The 20,435-nt window shown below is 44.6% G+C and overlaps 1 protein-coding gene across 1 annotated transcript; it reads left to right on the top strand.

Annotated features, from left to right (window-relative positions):
- Positions 1-1,285: 1,285 nt before the first annotated feature.
- TAGLN3 (transgelin 3) lies at positions 1,286-16,429 on the top strand. The gene is made up of 5 exons (XM_033211332.1): positions 1,286-1,708; positions 1,841-2,193; positions 3,383-3,557; positions 14,283-14,385; positions 15,955-16,429. Exons 2-5 carry the CDS (start codon positions 2,014-2,016, stop codon positions 16,094-16,096), a joined length of 600 nt encoding a protein of 199 aa, XP_033067223.1. The 5' UTR covers positions 1,286-1,708; positions 1,841-2,013; the 3' UTR covers positions 16,097-16,429.
- The last annotated feature ends 4,006 nt before the right edge of the window (positions 16,430-20,435 follow it).

The following is a 20,435-nucleotide window of genomic DNA, read 5'->3' as shown; positions in this document are numbered from 1 at the left end:
ATTCCATGCAGCAACAAGACCTGCCTTAGCCCTTCCCTTGTCTCTTCCTAAACCTGCTGCTCTCCTGAAGCTCCTGGTTTTCTGTTTTCAGAGGACTCTCTCCTAGACCTTCAACGACTGATCACTAAGTCTTTTTCAGGCAAACCACCCATATATCTCCTACGTAATTAAATTTTCATTAGTCCAGGCAGCAGCCGGTAGGAGATTTTTCTCAATACATGTATTATTTGAGTTGTCATTTCCTGCATAGCTTCTAATCAATTTCCCACAGGGACAAAGATCATCATCCCATGTACCCAGAATTGCTTTATTTAATATACTTGAGTCAATTTATCAATCTGTTTTCAATGCAAGAACTGTATTTTATTCCTCCTCAGTCCAGTAGTTGGCATAAACACTCAGTAAATATCTGTTGAATGAAGAAATGAACCAAAGAAAAAAATGTGGGATTTTTTCTCATGAAAAACACCCAGAGAATTACACAACACCAATGAGACTCAGTCTTTACCCACAAGTGGCTTACAGTCTAGGGGGACAAACTGCCAAGTCCTTTAGCTGTTATAAAAATGTGGGGCCAACTTAGATCTAATGGTTTCTCCTGAGTGCTTGTTTGCTCGTGAGAAATATTCAGTTACTACTGACAGTATGTCAGTTGTGCCTTCACGGTCCTTACTTCAGATGAAGTCTTTACATTCTGTCAAAACCTTTCACTCTAAGAGTTCTGAGTAATTGAGTTTTGTTTAATTCATGAAACTTGCCGGCACAATGGCTCATGCCTGTAATCCCAGAACTTTGGGAGGCGGAGGCGGTCGGATCACCTGAGGTCAGGAGTTCAAGACCAGCCTGACCAACGTGGCAAAACCCCACCTCTGCTAAAAATACAAAAATTAGCCAGGCGTGGTGGCACGCACCTGTAATCCCAGCTACTTGGGAGGCTGAGACAGGAGAATCGCTTGAACCCGGGAGGCGGAGGTTGCAGCCAGCCGAGATTGTGCCACTCCAACCTGGGCAACAGAGGGAGACTTCTATCTAAAAACACATAGTAATAATTATAACAATAATTTAGAAAACTTGCTCTTAGTGTCTTTCAGTTAAGGGTAGCATGAAAAAAATATCTCCCTTGAATTAGTCAAAGGGAGGCACAACAGTTTCAGGATGAAAGTTTCTGGGTAAAGTTGGGCTGGCAGCTAAACAAGTAAATGATAGCAGCTCTCAGTCCCTCCTCTCCCGTCCTGCCAGACAGTTGTTACCTCAGGGCAGTGGGAAACTGGCTTGGCTATTCCCGACAGATGGACAGTCGGTAGAACGGACCCTCCCACAGGCCCTCATCCCCTTATGCAGCTGCCGGCCTCCTAGACAATCGGCTGTCTCCCCAGAAGAGGGAAAGAATTGTGCAGATGAGAAAGAGGCTCTCAGCGGGAGGGAGGCAGGCGGGCTTGACTGACACAGGAGAGGGCTGGCTTTTTGGAGGGCTCTTAGCAACGGTCCTGGTTGAGCCATCTCAGCCATGAGAAAATCAAATCAATGTGCCATTCTTCCAGGCGCGAGGCAGCAGCAGCAGTTCAACATGAAAGGAGGCTTCCTCCCTGCCTGCTAATTACCTGCTCTTCCCGATCTCACGGTTTCTGCCTTTGCAAAGTGCTACTGAGAAGGGGGAGGAAACGTCCGCCACCCATCCCCCTTGCTGCCTGGGGGTTCAGACTTGATTGTGAGTCCGTGTTATATCATCTCGTCTCATTGATAGGCGGGATCGAGAGGGGGGTTCCAGCCCCCCTGGACCGGCCGGAGCTTTATTCTAGAGTTACTGGTGCTTGGCTGTGCTTTTCTTTCCCGTTTGTAGGTGAAACCCCATTGGCTTCATTGGCTCCTTGATTTAAACCACGCCCGGCTTTCTGCCCGCTTTGCTGCTGCTGGGCCAGGCTGCCCAGCCATATCCCAGCCCCGTCTGCAGGGAGCCAGAGCCTGCTGCTGCTATTGTGTGGATGCCGCGCGTGTCCTCTCTCCTTTCCAGAGATGGCTAACAGGGGCCCGAGCTATGGCTTAAGTCGAGAGGTGCAGGAGAAGATCGAGCAGAAGTATGATGCGGACCTGGAGAACAAGCTGGTGGACTGGATCATCCTGCAGTGCGCAGAGGACATAGAGCACCCGTCCCCCGGCAGGGCCCATTTTCAGAAATGGTTAATGGACGGGACGGTAAGGCCGGCAGCGATCTCGGTTGCTGGGGCGGTGGGCAGGGAAACCCTCCAGGGCCCTTTCTTTTAACGTAAGGCTGCGGGAAGGGCTGCTGTTGCCAAGCTCTGTGTCTCACCAGGAGGGGATGGGAATGCCTTTATTTCTTCAGGATTGGAAGATTTGGGCTCCATGCAGTATTCCCTAGCTAGCCTGGGGGTTCTCCACTCACCCTAGCATCACATCTCCCTTCTGAGTTGGCAAATTCGAAGCCCTTTTGATTTTTCTAATGAGAATAGAGGTAAGTATGTCCTTGTGATTTCCCCAGCCTTCCTAGTGCATCAGCTCTTCTGGGGCCATTTCTTTCCTTAGGGGAACGCGTTGGTTACACAGTAAAACAAAGGAGGGAGGAGGGGGACTAGCCACCTTCACATTCTTGTGGGAGCCATGCACCCTGGAAGTGTTCAGTGTCTGTTTGTTGAGTGGATGGGTCCTCATGAAACTGAAGGGAGTCATTACTTGTTAACTGCCTTTCTGACCAGATGCTTGTGTGTGTTTGAGGGTTTGAGGGCCGCAGGCTCTGTGATCCAAACAAGCCCATCCTTTCCTGCAGCCTGTGATTTACTGTTACATAACTGCTATCCAGTGCTTCTGCTGGGTTGCCCAGAGCTTGGGTTATATATATATATATATATATATATATATATATATATCTGGGAAAAAGGTACCACATTCACTTCTTTTACACATTAAAATATATGAGATGAGTAAATTGCAGCCTTCTTCTTATTTGCCTTTTGATAGAAGAAATAATATTAGACTCTATCATTTGAGCTCTGCCAACCTCAGGAGCTACTAAGTCATTTCTCTTTTGAAAGTCTGGAATCACGTCCTCATCACGTCACGTCATTCCCTATCTGTAAACATTCTTTCCTTCCTCCAGAAGAAGGAAGGGAGGAACAGGGAGGGAATGGCGCTCCTGGGCTACAGGAATCTCTGTAGTAAGGAGCAGCTAGGAATGGGGTCATCTGGGTCTTTGGGGCTTAGTACAGGAGCCTGGCTACACAGCCCTGAGCCCATGCCTTCCTGGGGCCCATGACTTGCTCCTGCCCAAACTGGATGAGCAGTGCCCCATGTGAGCAGGATTTGCTTCTCATTCTTGACCTGTAAATACAAACGGAAACATTGATTCTGTCTCTCCCCCCCACTTCAGGTCCTGTGCAAGCTGATAAATAGTTTATACCCACCAGGACAAGAGCCCATACCGAAGATCTCAGAGTCAAAGATGGCTTTTAAACAGATGGAGCAAATCTCCCAGTTCCTAAAAGCTGCGGAGACCTATGGTGTCAGAACTACTGACATCTTTCAGACGGTGGATCTATGGGAAGGTAAACAGCCCTCCGGCCTTTGGGATTGTTCTTTTCTTCTTCTCTCCTTTGCCCCATCTCCTTGTAAAAACTGCTCACAGTGTTCTTCCCTGTGCCTGCTGATGTGTGTAAGATGCTCTCAGCTGTTATCCTGGGGGCACTGTTTGCCTTCCCCATTGTTATGTTCTATTAAAAGGAGCTACTCTCTTCTAATGGAACACACACCCTGCGGACACAGAGGGGATCTCAGCAACTAATGTAAACAGAAGCCTCAAGCTAGAGGAAGCTAATGGTGACATACATGCCTTTTATTCCTCTTACCCCTCCCATAACAAATCACAGTTACCAGAGGAGAAGGGAGGCAGGGGGCCAGGCCAGTGTGCTTCTCGCTCAGCTGCAGCTTATAGACAAAGCCGTCTGGGGCTTTTTTGTCAATCTGAGAAATAGATAGCACTCCCACCTTTTGTTAAACCGTGATCTGGGAGCTTGGTGACTACGCCTAGGACATGCGTTCTGCTCACAGTGTGACAATTGCTTTTTTCCTTCACATTTGTGAATTGACCTGGTGATAAAAATCAAATCACACTCCTGGACATATTTAATAATCTGCCATTACTGGGGGACATGATTTGAACGGAGACACTGCCAGAGAATTTGAGAACTACGGTCATGGTGTCGTTAGTGTCTCCTTTAGCGAAAATGTGTATACCCAACCATGTGACTGTGTTCCTTCTCCACTAGGCCTGCCTGAGGCACCAGGAGATACCAACTAGTCAGAGCAGGACTGTCAGATTGACTCTGCTTTCACATGCTCTTTGTCACTGGCTGTCATTAGTGGCCCAACGAACAGGATCCCCAGGGCAGTGACCCAAATGGCTCTGTTGACAGTGAGAATGGGGTAGCTTTCCCCTCATGGAGAGACATGGTATTTTAAAGGGTATTCAGATGACGGTTGTAATAGATCTCCAGCAGAGGACCATTCTACTACTCATCACACTATGATTTATAAAGACACAATTGCCTCCTTAATCCTCGGCGTCATGCAAAGAGCTAGCAATGCATGTTGCCCTCATAGGTAAGTGGTTAAAATCCTAAGATGCTAATTAGTTACCTTGTGGTTTGCCGTTATTTAGAAATTCAGATATTCAAACCTGCAGGCCAGGCTAGTCTATGGAACTTGCTGTTGAGCCTCCAAATTCTCATGTAATTTCACAGTTGAGATTTGATCCCTGCTTCCTAGATCAAAACTATGATGATTTTTTGCAGCTAATACAGATAGCTACTGCTTGTTGATGTTTTCCTGTGCACTAGGCATTTTACAAGTGCTTTATTGCATAATGCCAGTCAATTCTGCTAACAATCCTATGAGGTAAATGTTTTTTAATTTTCCCGTTTCAAAGATGAAACTGAAGCTTGCCCATGGTTACTTGTGTCCATGAGATAGCAGAGCCAGAACTCAAACCTGGGCTCTCTGACAGCAAAGAATAGAGCCTTAACTAGTCTGCCAACCCATTCTTGGGCCAGGAGGCTTAGTTTCCTTCACCTACACCATGCGTGTGCTGTTGAGTCACAATGGTGACTAGCTGATGAGGATGAAGAGAAGGTGGGGGAGGAGGTGAGGAGGAGGAGGAGGAACATGATTCAGGGCTGTGTGGGACAGAAGGGTGGAGAGTCAGTGTGAATGGAAGGGACCCGGATGAGTCCCCCCCACCCCACCAAGTGCAGGAAGTGTGTAGGAGGAGGAGGAAGCCAGGAGGTCTGTGGGAGGTGAGGATTCTGAGAGCTTTCCTGTCTTCATGCTACTGAGGATGCTTTACTTGCCTCTCCCCCTTTTTACAAAGAACACAAAGGTAAAACTTTACTCCTCAGAGGTGCTCACAGCAAGTGTGGAGGAGTGTAGGGAGAAATGGTCCCTGATGTACACAGTCGGAGGAGGTATATACCACCTGCCCCAGACCTGTGTGTTAGACTCCTCTAAAGGAAGAGGGAGGCCTGGAGGGATGAGTGTGGTCACCTGAGCCAGGATCATGGGCCAGTCAGCTCCAGGGGAACAAGACAGACACTAAGAGTCCCAGCTCTCGGGTAGAAAAGTGGGGCTTTAAAGGAAATAAGAGAGCAGGTCCACTCCAAGGGCAGCAGGACTGACAGGTAGCAGGAAGAACTGTAGGCAGGTCATGCAGTAGGTAGGGACGAACAGGAGAGCTGTCAATAGGAAAGCAGGTGCTTCGGAGTTTCCAAATGGCCCTGAGAGGGTCTGATGGCTCCCTCCATGGAATGGCAATTGAGGACCGAAGTCCAGGGAGATTTGTTATAGGTTGGAGAGGATATCTGATATTCCCCGGGATACTGTCTGAAGCTTAGGCCAATGCTGGTCACCATTCAATAGGGCAGGAGGTAGAAAAGTGGGTTGCTTTGAGCAGAGAGGCAGGGAGAGGTAGGGGAAGGCTGGCAGTACTGCAGAGCAGACTGAGCAAGTGAGGCTGGGGTCCTTTCTGCAAGAATTGGTTGTCACTCATGTGTGACATAAGAAAACTGGAATCAAAGGAATGCTGCGGGGCAGAGTTGGCACGTGTTATGTGTCTATGTGCATGTGAGGGGGTACATGTTTGTGCACACAGCTATTAGACTAGCTGTTTGCTTAGCTTCGTCCCACATTCTCCCTACTATTCTCCACCTTGACTGTGGTTTTAATGCTGTCCTCACATATCAACTTACATTAATTCTGGATTCCCTGCACCTTGGTTGTGGTGTCTGTGGCCACTGTGGCTCCAGCCCTCCTTGCCTAGGAGCTTCTTTTCCTCCTCTGCAGGTATTTCATGCCCAACAGCTCTCAGTCTCCCATCTTCCCTACTCAGTGTCTTCTCCCAAGTGAGGGCTCTGCTTGCCCACAGCTGCCCTGTGACTCTCCAGGCTGCCTGGATGTTGCAAACTTGTAAGTCTGGAGGAGCCCAGGCTTGCCAAATGCCTTCTTGTTTAGGCTTCAATCACTTCTATGGGCTGAGGCCCCAGACGTACCACCATCCTTAATCACCCCAGGTGAAATACTTCAGATAGACTGCAGGGTAATTGGAATACAAGAGTCAAGGCTTTAAAATGAAATCCAAAGCTAAATGGTTCAGAAAAACAACACAATCACAGGGACGTTATAGACAAAGCTGCTGAAGTCCCCCTAGGGCAGAGCTGGGGTGACCACTTGCTTTCAGTGACGGAGAAGACGTAGGGTGGCTTAGAGGAATGGAAGGGGCCTGGGAAGTCTTCTCGTGAATAACAGAAGGTGAATGGCCTGGCAGATTACTTTTGGATTTGCCATGGGTGCCCTGGAAAGGGCAGGGGTGGGGCCATCTCAGCTGTCTATGATTCAGAAGAAAGTACCCTGCAGGTAAGACTTCAGCGTCTTTTCCGTGGACAGAAAGTGGGAAAGGGAGAAAAAGCAGAGCAAGAAAGGGAAGGGTGTGTGTAAGAGAGAGAGAAAACATTTTAGAGCAAGTGAGTGTTCCGGTCTAGTAGCGGGACAGAAAGACTGCAATGCAAGCTTATCCTGGAAGGTATTACAGGAGAGTACAGGCTCCTGAGTCAGAAATTAGACTGCCTGGACAATCCTGTGTTCTACCACTTATCAATTAACTTCTCTAAGCCTCGATATTCTCAGTTGCAAAGTGGGGATAATGTCTATTTCACAGGGTTGATATGGAGAGTAAATGAGATAGTTCATTAGAAGTGCTTAGCCTGGTTCATGATGATAGTAGAGGATAATAAAAGTTGGTAATGTAGAAATTATTATTGTCATTGACTTGTCTTTTCTAAGATTAACAGAAAATAAGGGAGGGAAGAGTAAGTTTGGAAAAACACACATTCTGTCTTAGAACAAATGGACTTAGTGGCCACATACAGGAGCTGGTGGGGGGGGCGGGGGGGGGGGTTGCCTGGGTGACCTTTGCCCTCTCTGACAGCTGTGGGGAGTTTACTTCATCAGCTGTTCTCTAATACGAATGACCAGACTTTAGGAGTCACTTTATTGAGCGTTTCTTCCACTTTGTGGTCATTACCCTCTTGATGTCTTTCCCTGTAATTTATTGCTTTACCAATTCCAGACACAGAAGACTCCGCTACACTGGAAAGAGCATGAGTTTTGGAGTCAGGTAGATGGGTTGAAATCTCTTTTGCTACATACTAACTGTGTGACCTTGTTTAAGTTGCTTAGTTTCTCAGAGCCTCAGTTCTCTTCTTGGTGAACAGTCCTAATGCCTCTCTTTTGTAGAATTTTTGTAAGGATTAACTATGTAAAGAAGCTAGCACAGTGCCTGGCTACTAGACACCTAATAAATGTTGACTTTTCCCTCCCACACCATTAGTCATTCAGCAACTGATCTTTTTGGTTCATTTGTGTAACCACTTGATGTGCATTGAACGTATAAAATTCTAGAATGTCAGAGCAGGTAAGACTTGCAGATCGATCAGTCTCATGGCTCTTCTTAGTAATCCTACTGAGAAGGATCCTGGACACATGATGATGTCGTGCCTGTTCCCCTCTCTTGATGACTGGGAGTTAGGGAGGCGTGGTTTACAATGAAAGTGCCTGGAGGTTCAAATATATTCTCTGGGAAGGCGTCACTTTGTGTGTCATTCCTCAACAGCAAGAGTGAAGAGATATTTCACACAGCATGACAGATATCTTGGGATCTTGTAAGTAAAGTACCTGTAAGGACTTGAAACATCACAAGTGTCTGCTGCTCGAAGCCTCATTTTCCTTTTTTTTTTTTTTTTTTTGAGACGGAGTCTTGCTGTGCCGCCCAGGCTGGAGTGCGGTGGCGCCATCTCGGCTCACTCCGCCTCCCGGGTTCACGCCATTCTCCTGCCTCTGCCTCCCGAGTAGCTGGGACTACAGGCGCCCGCCACCGCGCCCGGCTAATTTTTTGTATTTTTAGTAGAGATGGGTTTCCACCGTGTTAGCCAGGATGGTCTCGATTTCCTGACCTCGTGAACCACCCACCTTGGCCTCCCAAAGTGCTGGGATTACAGGCGTGAGCCACCGACCAGCCTTGAAGCCTCGATTTCTATCAGAGCAGCCATCACTGCATTTATTTCAAGTGGCTGCTGACAATTGTATTTGGTGGGTTTTTCCTTTAGCAGTGGCTCTCTAATGCCAGCATGCATCAGAATCACTAGGTAGGTTTGTTAAAGCACAGACTGCTAAACCCCAACAGCAGAGTTTCTGAAGTATTAGGTCTGAGGTGAGGCCAAGAATTTGTGTTTCTTACCAATTCACAGACCATACTGATTCTGCTGGTCTGGGAACCCCATTTTAAGAGCCACCACCCAGAGCAGTGGGAGTCAGGGAGGCAAGCAACAAACATTTATAAAATCCACAGAGCAAACCCAGCCTCCCCTCTGATATTTCTCCCTTGACTGTTGCAATATTTTGGTCTCCCTTCACTGGAGAATTGGAAGCTAGGCCCAAGTTATTATTCAGGGAAATAAGACATGGTTTCATACACGACTGCTTACTTTCTTTGTAAGTCCAAGAAAGATGGAAAAAGCCAGTATTCTAAGAGTTACAAGGCTGAGTCAAGACTGATATGTAATAGAAGTATAATAGCTCTGAGACAAAGAACTTTGACTGCAAGACTGATTTTTTTGTATTAAAAGTAGAAATAGAAAGTAGAGACTGTCCAGTCCAAGTTGACGCACCCAGATGACTTCTCTTTTACCTTTTTTCTTTATCCTTTTCATTTACTTTTTATTTTCATAGACATACATAAGATATCTTGGAAGTAATAAAGAATTTAAGGGAACAAAATCCTTGTTAAAGTATCTTTATAGCATTAAGGATACCTGGGTTGGGGCCTTACAATGCAGAACCTCCAGTCCCACACCCCAGGAGTTATAACTTAGTAATGTGGGGTGCAGGATCACACTTTGAATAACATTACCTTGTGATAATGTAGGAAATAGGGAGCGCTGTGTTGTCAAGTCAAGCTGTCAGTTGCTAGGTAACTCCTGCTGAAAAGGCTTGCCAGGTGAGACAGAGAAAGCTACCGTGCCATCAACTACTTTTTTGTTTAAGACTAATATTTTCAAGCAGTTTTAGGGTCACAGCAAAATTGAGAGGAAGGTACAAGTATTTTCCATATGCCCTCTCTCCCCACAAATGCACAGTTTTCCCCATTATCAGCATCTCCCATGAAAGTAGCACAGGTTGCAAGTAATCAACCTACATTGGCACATCATCCAAAATATATAGTTTACATTAGGTTCACTCTTGCTGTTATACATTCAATGCATTTGGGCAAATGTATAATGACACGTATTTATCATTGCAGTATCATATCAAGTACTGCCCTAAAAATCTTCTGTGCTTTGCCTTTTCATCCGTCCCACCCTCAACCCTGGCAACCACTTATCTTTTTACTGTCTCAAGAGTTTTGCCTTTTCCAGTATGTCGTAAAGTGGGAATCATACAGTAGGTATGCTTTTCAGATTCCACCAGCTCTTAGATAACCAGACTTTATCTCATTTCTGCTATCCCTCCATCCAGAAAATGACCAACACTTAGCTGATCCTTCTTTGAGGAATGTTTTTCTTTTCTTGGAAAAATGGCCTGGAACAGTGGCTTTCCAGCTCACTCGAGGAGCCCCAGCAATCTACCAAAGCATCCAGGGTGGCTGTCAGGGAGCAAAGCCATTCTAAGCTGCAGGACTCTGGGCTGACTTCCAACTTGGAACAGAGTTCTTCTAATTATCGCTTTTACTTTTGACTTTGTGGAAGATATCTCTGAAGAAAGGAGTTATTGCTTAACAAATATTATTTAGTACTTACCACATGGCAGACATGGGGATGTTTTTAAACATTGAAAACCAAAGCTTCAGAGTAGTATCTGCCTGTCCATCTGGCTGCCTCAGAATCATCTCAGGAGACTGCCCCAGAATCTGAATATTTAAGATTCTCGGGTAATCCTGAAGATCAGTTTAGCTTGCAAATCACCAGGCAACACCTAGAACTCTCAAACTTGCCTGAAGATAAGAATCACCCGGCAAGCTTATTAAAAATATGGACTCCCAGAACTTACCAAACCATTCTCTCAGGAGAATGACCTCAAAATGCATATTTTAAAAGAGATGCGCCCCCCGCCCGCCGGCCAACTCCCATAAATAATCCAAGAAGCTTGGGAAACCCTGCTCTGAAGCAGGCTGTGTATGGCCATTTTTTGTACTTGCACAATTTTGAAGTCTTCGTCATTAGGCAGATATGATGCTTGGTTGTGATATGACTAGTTTAGCTTTTCTTGTTTTTAAATTTATTTCATTTATCTTATTGTTATTTAGAGACAGGGGTTCCCTCTGTTGCCCAGTCTGGAGTGCAGTGGTGCAATCATAGGTCACTGCAGCCTGAAACTCCTGGGCTCAAGCAGTCCTCCTGCCTCAGCCTCCCAAAGTGTTGAAATTACTGGTGTGAGCCATTGTGCCCAGCCTTTCGTTGTTTTATACTTGGTGCACATCACAGAGCTTCCTTAAACTCAGTGCTTTTTTATGCACTTAAATTTTTGATCCCCAGTTGCAGAAATCAGCTTCTACAAGTGGCCCTGACTCCTTCTGTGTGCCACTCTCATCCAATGGTACTTGATCTGGGCTTCTGAACCGACAAAGCAAGAGAGGGAAGGCTGGAAAAAGGCCCTCTTCCCATCTTGTCAGTCCAAGAGTGCTGAAATTAGGAAATATAACAAGACTAACATAACAAGAAAATAAGCTAAATGTGAACTGGTTCCAGAAGGCAGATTTCTGGTCATAATGTTATTTAGAATCTTGGCAATCATTAACTTAGTGTACTAGTCCATTTTTGTTGCTTTAAAGGAATATTTGAGACTGGGTAATTTATAAGGAGATTTTATTTTAGCTCGTGGTTCTGCAGACCGGACAGAAAGTGTGGTGCTGTCACCTGCTTCTGGCAAGGGCCTCAGGAAGCTTACAATCATGGTGGAAGGTGAAGGGGAGCCAGTATGTCACATGGTGAGAGAGGGAGCAAGAGACAGAAGGTAAAGGTGCCAAGCTCTTAAACAGCCAGATATTGTGTGAACTCATACATAAGAACTCACTCATTATCATGAGGTCAGCACCAAGCCATTCATGAGGGATCTGCCCTCATGACCCAAATACCTCCTACTACGCCCACCTCCCACACTGGAGGTCACGTTTCAACATGAGATTTGGAGAGGACAAAACGTCCAAATGATACCACTTGGGCAGAACATCAGTAGTGAGGCCCTCACTGCTTTTCTTTGTTTTAGTCTTGTTTGGATGAAGACATGGAGAAACCCAGACAAAAACACTCAAAGACTTATGGACATTGGGGTTGGTGACCTTGATTCTATAGGGTCTGAAATCTGTGCTCCAGTTTTATCCCCCTCAGTGTGTCTCCTCTGGCCTGGCACAAAACAGCCATTGTGACCCTTTCAGATCATCCCTGATTGCTGGTTCCTACTGAGGAGTGTGCTTCCTCATCCAGCCTGCAATGGGCGCCATGGGAGATGGCGGTGTGGCATGGTGGATTGTTCAAGGGCTTCGCATTCAGACAGGTCTGATCTAGAGCTGGGCTCTATTAACTCATTGGGTGACTCTGGGCATGTTAATTAACTTCTTTGAATTAGTTTTCTCATCCACACATGAGGAGGAATAATCCCAACTCCATGAGGTTGAGATTATATATACAGTGTCTACCCTATAATTTATATAAAATATCTTGCTTTGGAAAGTTTCTTAAGGAAAAAATTCCAATTTCTTGCTGTCAAATAATGCCTGCTTCCCTAGTGGCTTCTTTCTCAAGTGTAATCACTTCCTTTTCCACTCTCCTGGGATGAGGGTGAGTTGTATTGATAGTTCTAGGCTCCTGGATATTTTATCCTAGCCTGCAACTTAGTTCCCTTTGTCCTTTCTGGGTTCATGTAGTAGTCTATACAAGAAGTGTTATATATAACACTTATATATAAGTGTTAATTCTTGTAAGTTCTTGTATATAGTCTTATATTTAAGAAGTGTTGTATAGACTACTACATGAACCCAGAAAGGACAAAGGGAACTAAGTGTTGGGAATTTTCTAGATGCAGGGATACCAGGGATGAACTAGCTACTTGTGAAGGAGTCTGGTTCTATGGTTTAATAAAACTTTGCTTCTTCACCCATTGCTCCAGGGTAGTACCTGTGGCTGCGCTGCTGGATGTCAGGCCCCACATTTTCCCAGATCCTGGACATATCAGAACAGCTCTTTCCAACCACCAGAAACAAGTATCCAGGGTGCTCTTTGTAAAGAGTAGAGATGAGTGATACAACCTAACCTAAGCCTTCCTTTGCTCAGTCATTTCTCTAGGTTCCCTTTAATAGCTCGCTGCTTAAGAGCAAGTCGTCTCCCTATCTCTTCACAGAATGAGCCTTCAGAAATCATTACCACATTTATATATTTTTAAAAGTGTTCCATTATATGGTGACAATTACAGAAATGCTTTCACCTGTGGAAGAGTCATTGTAACAACCATTTCTGTGTTTCTTCTTAGTTCTGAATAATCCTTATGCCCTCTCCCTTCCGTCTGCTTCTGAAATACTTCATTCTCCACCTCCCCAGTTATTCCTTGAGTCCAGGGAACTATCCATTGACAGCATTTTATCCTTGTGTTCACCACCCAGTCCCACAGGGCCTCAGGATTCAGGCAATCACCCTGTGGTTAATGTGAAGGTAGGGGCACAGGGGAGAGAGAGAGGATCAGCTTTCTCTCCCTCCTCTTCGAATAAATGAAGATCCTGAACTGGAGTTCCTCTGAAGGCCTTAATTGCTTATTTTATTACAGTTCATACTCCATTCTCACTTTCCATCTGCCTTTCCCCTGTAATTCTGTATTCCCCAGAGACTGAGCTGCAGCAGCTGGGCCAAAAAACTGCAGATGATTCACCAGGTCTAAAGAGAGCCTTAATATTTGCCCTTAACTTTCGTAGTTCCCCACCAGGTTAGATGCTGCCTTCCCTTTTGACCCTATGCTTTCTAGCTTTTGTATTCCACACTGGTGCCTTGCATGGACTTTTGATCTGATTCTAAATTGCAGGCCACCCCCACAGTAGCATCGTCTCAGTCTAGGACATGTCAGTCAGCTGAAAGAGAAGAAAGGAGAAAGGATGGGAAGAAAGGCTGACTTGTAGGGCCCAGTTGCTTTCTCCACGGGTTACTGGTCACTGGGCTTCTTAGGTAACAGGGCTCCCCATCCCACTGTGCAGGGGCCACACTGCACATCCCTCTCCCTTGCTCTCCTCCCTGTCACACACAAGCCAGTTGTTTATTGTCTCCATTTAGCTCTTTTCAAGTGGCACAAAATAAAGGGCCTATCACTTGTGTCACATTGAGTGCTTTCTGTGTTGATTTGCTGTTCTTTATTTGCCAGACCTCTGGCCCAAAGAGCAAAGCAAATACTCAATTTGATGCACATGGATGATTTTATTTATACAGCAACTATGAATGGATTAGAAACTTGGTATCTCTGGTATGTACCATATAGAGAATAATGAAGCAGGTTACCTTTTGTTCCTTTCTGAGAAGTTTGGATATGGTTGTCTTATGGCCACTTTGGCAGATGTTTGACAGCACTGCCCCCTTGAATATGGTCACCTGCAGCCTTCTATCAGAACTTCCCTCCTGGGTATCCAGCTGTATCCTTCCAGCATTCCTTGGCTCTGACACGTGCTTGGCTTTAATCTCTTTGTTGGTTTCCAGGGAAGGACATGGCAGCTGTGCAGAGGACCCTGATGGCTTTAGGCAGTGTTGCAGTCACCAAGGATGATGGCTGCTATCGGGGAGAGCCATCCTGGTTTCACAGGTAAAAGTCTCTTCCTTGCTCCCTGGCCCACAAGGTGATTTTTAACCAGAGGGAGGGTCTGAAGCCTTGGAACTCTACAGAGGCTTTATGTACAAAGCCCCAGGACCAAGCACTGCTGTCTCCACAATTGAGTTTCCCCAAAGCAATGAAAGACTGATGCTTCTGTACAGGCCAGTAACCTAGCCAGAGCAGAAATGGTTGGGCCTTTTCTACCAGACACCTGCATCCTCCAGCTCCACTCAGGTTCTGTTTCTCCTGAGGCTCAGCAGGACTGGATGGCCTTTCTTGAAGGTGGCTTCATGTCTGAACTTGGTTTTATTATGACTTCAGCCAGTTCTGAGCTTTCTTGCCTGCCTCCCTCCCTCCTTCCCTCCTTCCCTCCTTCCCTCCTTCCCTCCTTCCTTCCTTTCTTCCTTCCTTCCTTCCTTCTTTTGTTTGTGTACTTAATAAAGGGTAAATATGTCCTGTTTGTCTGGAACAGTTATGGTTAATATCTCTGTTGTCCCAGTGTATTTATTAATAGAACTCTCTTTCACTCTCAACAGCATCCTAGTCTGGATGACAAATTATATGGTTATCTCTCAGTAAAGGGCCTTTTCTTCAAGTGATTTTTCTTTTCTTTTTCTTTTTTTTTTTTTTTTTGCAGAGGGTAGGGTAGGCAGGAAGCTTAAACTGGATAACTTAGTTGTAGAAGAGTGCCCTGTGGCAAATAATTGATTATTCATTTCCATGATCTCCTTTTCTTCTCCTTGACAGTTATTTCAAAAAAAAAGTTACCAGCTTATGTCATCTTAAAGAACGCTTGCCCTGAAAACCTCTGAGATATTGGCCATTTGAAACCCTGGTTTTAGTGTCTGTATTATTAGTGAACTACCATGTTCCATGTGGCTACACAACCACAACTGTGTACTATCTAGCTCTTTACCAAAGTTTGCAGACCTCTAATCTAGAGTGAGACATTTCCCCTCATTAACTCTTAGGCCCCTTGGCTCTAAAATGGTATATTCATCTTGGCCCTATACAGGGAAAGTGGGGGTGGGATTAATGATGTGCTTTGTAAGAGAACCAATTTTAATTTTCACAAAGGCCTGAGGTAGCTGTGAGAGAAAGGGTAAGAAGAAGCAGGCTTCTTCTTAGAAGTCTGAGATGGCCTAAAGTGGTGGGGGAAGAAGGGAGAGTGGAGAGAAAGAGAAATGAGGAAAGCTGAGAGTGAATTCCCCAGAGAGGTAGCCACTGATTCTGCCCTCCTCTTTGCTGGAATTCTGGAAAACACCTGGGCTTCTAAAAGATAGGGAGCTCATGCATTATGGTGGGCCACAGCTCAGGCTAGGGCCGGAGATAGCTCAGAGTAGGTCCACGGCTGAGGTAGGTCCACAGTGCAGGGTAGGACCATAGCTCAGGGTAGGGCCATAGATAGCTCAGGGTAGGGCCATAGCTCATAACCATGGCTCAGGGTAGGACCTGCTGATCTATTTGGGGACCCCCAGGAGAGACTGTCTAATTGCATAGCTTGAAAAAGATTGGAAAACTGTCATAATGACATTATTCCCTCTCACTTTCCTTGTCCAGGAAAGCTCAGCAGAATCGGAGAGGCTTTTCCGAGGAGCAGCTTCGCCAGGGACAGAACGTAATAGGCCTGCAGATGGGCAGCAACAAGGGAGCCTCCCAGGCTGGCATGACAGGGTACGGGATGCCCAGGCAGATCATGTAGGACGCCGCATCCTGCCCCTGGTAGAGAGGATGAATGTTCCACATCATGGTCTCTACGAAAAAGAAATAGTTAGTCACCTTCTGACCTTCTCCTTTTTCTCAAAGCCTTCTGTCCCTGGTTTTTGCAAGTGCTGCATTTCTGCCGAGAATCCGCGTTGCCTACTGCTGCCACCTCCTGTTCATTTAGAACTATGCAAAGACTCCACTTCCCTTTTCCTGAGCTCCTCGGGCCCCAAAGTCTCTGTTTGATTATTTATTTATTTATTTATTTGCCAAAAATTCTCCTCTTCAACTTATAGAATGCACCTAATAAAGTAATTAGTCTTGTGTCTTACAGTGTAAAGTTCATTCTTTCTCTTAGGGACTCCACAGTCCGGACTGGTTTTCTTCCATTCAAAGGCCAGAAAGATGGAATTAAGCTTAAGCTGCAGCTGAGAAATATGGGTTAGCTATGAGGATGCTCTGGCAAGATTATCGTGTTTATCTTGGCAATTGGAGTAGAAAGTTTAGGAGTCATTCTGCCCACTCTGAGAGTCTAGAGCCATGAGTTGAAGAACAACGTCTTTGACCCCCACAATTTTTTAGCATGTACTTTGTGCTTATTATGCTAGACCTGTAGAGGACACAGGAAAGACTGAGACAAAGCCCTGGTTCTTGAGAAGCTCTTGTATACATACCCAGGAAGTACCTGTTGAATGGATGGAAGGAAGAATGGATGGGTGGATGGTTTTATTGAATGGATGGGTGGGTAGATGACTGAATGAATGAGCAGTTTTCACTTCTCTAGCATTCATCTTCCTCTTACAGACCAGACCCCAGGTCCAACGCTGACATTTATACAGTTTTTTTTCATCATCCAGGAGTTATAGACAATGTAGTTTGCTCTCTTAAAGTCATTTAAAGGGTCTAAACCCCTAAAACCCTAGGATGGTGCCTGGGACTGAGATTTGCCTAAGATGAATAGGTTTTTGAGACTTTTTTCCCCATAGAAAACATCAAAAGGTCATAAAAGCCTGGGGATTATCGGTTCATCTTATTCTTTCTTACCAGTAGAAACAAACCAAAAAAAAGACAAAAAACAAGTGATACATCTAGTAAGAGAAGAAATAAGGTATTTTATCCACATCATGAATAATAAGAAAAACATAAAATAGATGAAAGTATAGACATTGCCACACTCTAAATGTTTGGACTTTTAGTTCCTTGTACTGTGTTCTCTCTTTGTTCTCTACAGTTCTAGGTTTACCCAGAGATTCCTATGGGAGCCCTGTGGGGGCAGGGCTGCTGAGGAGGCAGAACTCCGGGCCTCCACTCCTGCTTCAACCACAGCAGCTCTGATATATCTATATTATGTATTGGGATTCAGTATAACATTTAAAAAAGACCTTTAATGCAAAAGAAAAAAGGAAAAACCATTATGCTAAAGAAAATTGGCCTGTGGGTCACCTAAACTGTTTACTGTACCTGCTAGAAGTTCTAGTGACCCTTTGACAGCCACTGGTAAACTGCCTGTTCCAGGAAAGATGTCTCCCAGCCTTGGCAGCTGAATTATTTCCTGAAACCTTACATTGGAGTTGCCACAAAAGTAAGAGAGGGAGGCCAATGGATCCCAAAGTGAAATAAAACTGGGAGGAAAGTCCTGGAGAAAGAGAAGGTGTCTAGGTCCCTGTTTGGGATTGGGGATAGGGACCCCGGGGAGATAGCCTCCATCAGGAAGCAGATGGATTGGGAGAGAACTTTCAGGACGTGCCCTGTTCTGGGCTCCCACATTGCCCTAGCCGTACAGTGACACAGAGGGGCGAGAAAACAGCAAAATCAGTTCAGAGCCAGCAGGAAGCAGGTTGCTAAGTTCAGGGCTGTGCTGGAGCCCAGCTGGAGTAAGGAGCAGGTAAAAAGAGCACCGGTAGACTTGCCAGAACCTGGGCATTTCTCCTTCCAACACGTTGCAACCCCCACATGGAGACTCCCATCCCTTCAGTCGTATCTAATAATTGCAACCTAGAGCTGACGCTCTTGAAAAAATTTGAGGCCTTAGAGCAGAGGTTTATCCCGAGTGGTGGCAATTAGGGTAGAGAATGAGAATCCAGTGTGCAGTTCCAAAGAATATCAGTCTCCATATATTTCCCCAAAAGTCCCCAGAAGTGATCCAAGCTAAAGCCTGAGATTATTTTTCCCTCTTTTCCCACTTTGCATTTGCAGTCAAGTAGTAGAATCTTGGTTTTTATTTGCAGACATTCTGCCATTTTAGTTATCATTCGCAGAAAGCTTTAATGGCATAACAGACTGCAGCACTACTGTAGATAATAAATATAATTGGCATGGCCTCAAATGAGCAAAACTGCTAATTTAATCAGTCATTGAAACTGAAACAATTCTGTTGGCTATGAATCTTTCACTGCTATGGTAACTGTAAAGCACAAAGATAAAATTTTAAATTGTAGTAGCATTATTGGCAGAAATCAGCACATCATTCTTGTGAGTGCTTTTAAAGCCTATTTCCCTTGGACATTTTAGAAGTGAAATTTCCACACTTAAACAGGCCAAGGTCAACTTCTTGAATAATGTAGACTCCAGGCCATCTTTCACATGGGCTTGGTAATGCCCTCACACTGTGCATGTGATAAGCAAGCTTAAGGTCACTACACCCCCTGAGTCAGCTCATAGTCTCTGCTCCCAAAAATTGTTTGAGAACCATTTCAAATGGTAGGTGCCAATTCTTGATAGTTTGTTTATGCATTTCAGCTGCAGGAAATAATGTAATAGCTTGATTGGATCCAAAGTATAGTCAAGTCTATTTTTCAAAAGAGCAATCTTTCCTCTTTCTTAAATTACAGACCCACTTAGCATGCTATGTACTTTTTCCCAACTGCAGGCAGTGGTGACTGAGTGAGAGTAAAAAAAGTCTGAATAGTCATTATGCAAACCCTGTGTTAGTAATACACCTACTGTGCTATTAAAACCACTGGCTAGGGGGCCAAATGAGAAGGATTCTTCTGGGCCTCTGGTACTCAATTTTTCTCCATGCTGCAAATTGCAGAAATAAAAATTTTCCTTTTTTTTCACTCCTCTCAGCTCCTACCTAGAAATGGGAATTTTCATGTCGAAACAGTTGTTTGCCAACATGTGCACCGAGCAAACAAAAGAAAGATAATTGCGTATTTTAAAACATTAAGCCTTTCTTCAATATATTAAGTCAAAGTTGCTTTGTATTGCAGTAAGCATTTGTGACATAATCCATAATAGATGGGTCTCTGAGGCAAAGCTCCTTGGAAAATACAGGGTGATTCTAGATGTTGGTTTGTGCCTGCTTTATTATTTTGCTGCTGCTTTATTAATAACACAGATCTTAATTAATGTTTATCATGCTTAATTTATTGACTGTCACTGTAGCTTCAAGGTATTTGTACAACGGGCCAGCAAGATAATTATTCCCTTTTACCAAATTTCAGAATAGATTTTTCCCTGGATAAAACGTTGTAAAATATTCAAACAATTTGGGAAATGTAAAGGCCCTCTTTAATTCCATCCTCCAGGATAACCACAACCCACAATTTAGTGCATCTCATCCTAGCATGTTAAAATACATCTGTAATCTGCATAACATATTGAGAATATCTTCATCTCTATAATCCTTTGGTAATAAACCAGTTTCTCACAGCTACAGCCTATCAGATAAATGGGCAGGGTAGATATCTTCTCAGGAAATAGGAAGGTGTGACTCAATGGGGTGTCCCAACAAGACCAGATGAGGAAGCTGGTCCTTTCTATGTGGAAAGTTCTACATGGAAATGACTGAGTAATTTTTCCTTGAAAATCTGTTGAATGGATGTATTATTTTTCATTTAATTAACGCTTTATTGTTGGATTTTAAAATGTTCTCAAATTTCATCATTAAAATTAATGCTATAAGAAACATCCTTATAGCTGTATCTTTGTAATAATTACCTTAGGATAATTTCCTAGTGATAAGTATCCATTTTTGATTAACATTGTCAAGTTACCCTCCACACTACCAGTTTAGGGCCTCACCTGCCAAGTTTATGTGGCAATTTCCATACACTCTCATCAGCATTGTCACTTTTTTAACAATTGTGAATATTTTGAAAGACACTGTCTGCATGCTAGGATGTTAGTGGAATTTGGTGTTCTTCCTAGGCAGCTGCAAAGAAATTTTATGGTGGCTGGATACCTTGCCACAAATCCCAGCATTTTTCATTTCTGCCACAGAGAACATTGGATCTGTGAGCAATTCATGCTTGTTTTATTATTTATTTATTTATTATTTGAGACAGCATTTCGCTCTTGTTGCCTAGGCTGGAGTGCAATGGTGTGATCTCGGT

The sequence above is a fragment of the Trachypithecus francoisi genome, unplaced genomic scaffold (assembly GCF_009764315.1).
Source record: "Trachypithecus francoisi isolate TF-2019V2 unplaced genomic scaffold, Tfra_2.0 Lachesis_group0, whole genome shotgun sequence".
In the NCBI taxonomy this organism is placed as follows: Eukaryota; Metazoa; Chordata; class Mammalia; order Primates; family Cercopithecidae; genus Trachypithecus; species Trachypithecus francoisi.
This window is presented reverse-complemented; position numbering and strand designations above follow the sequence as displayed.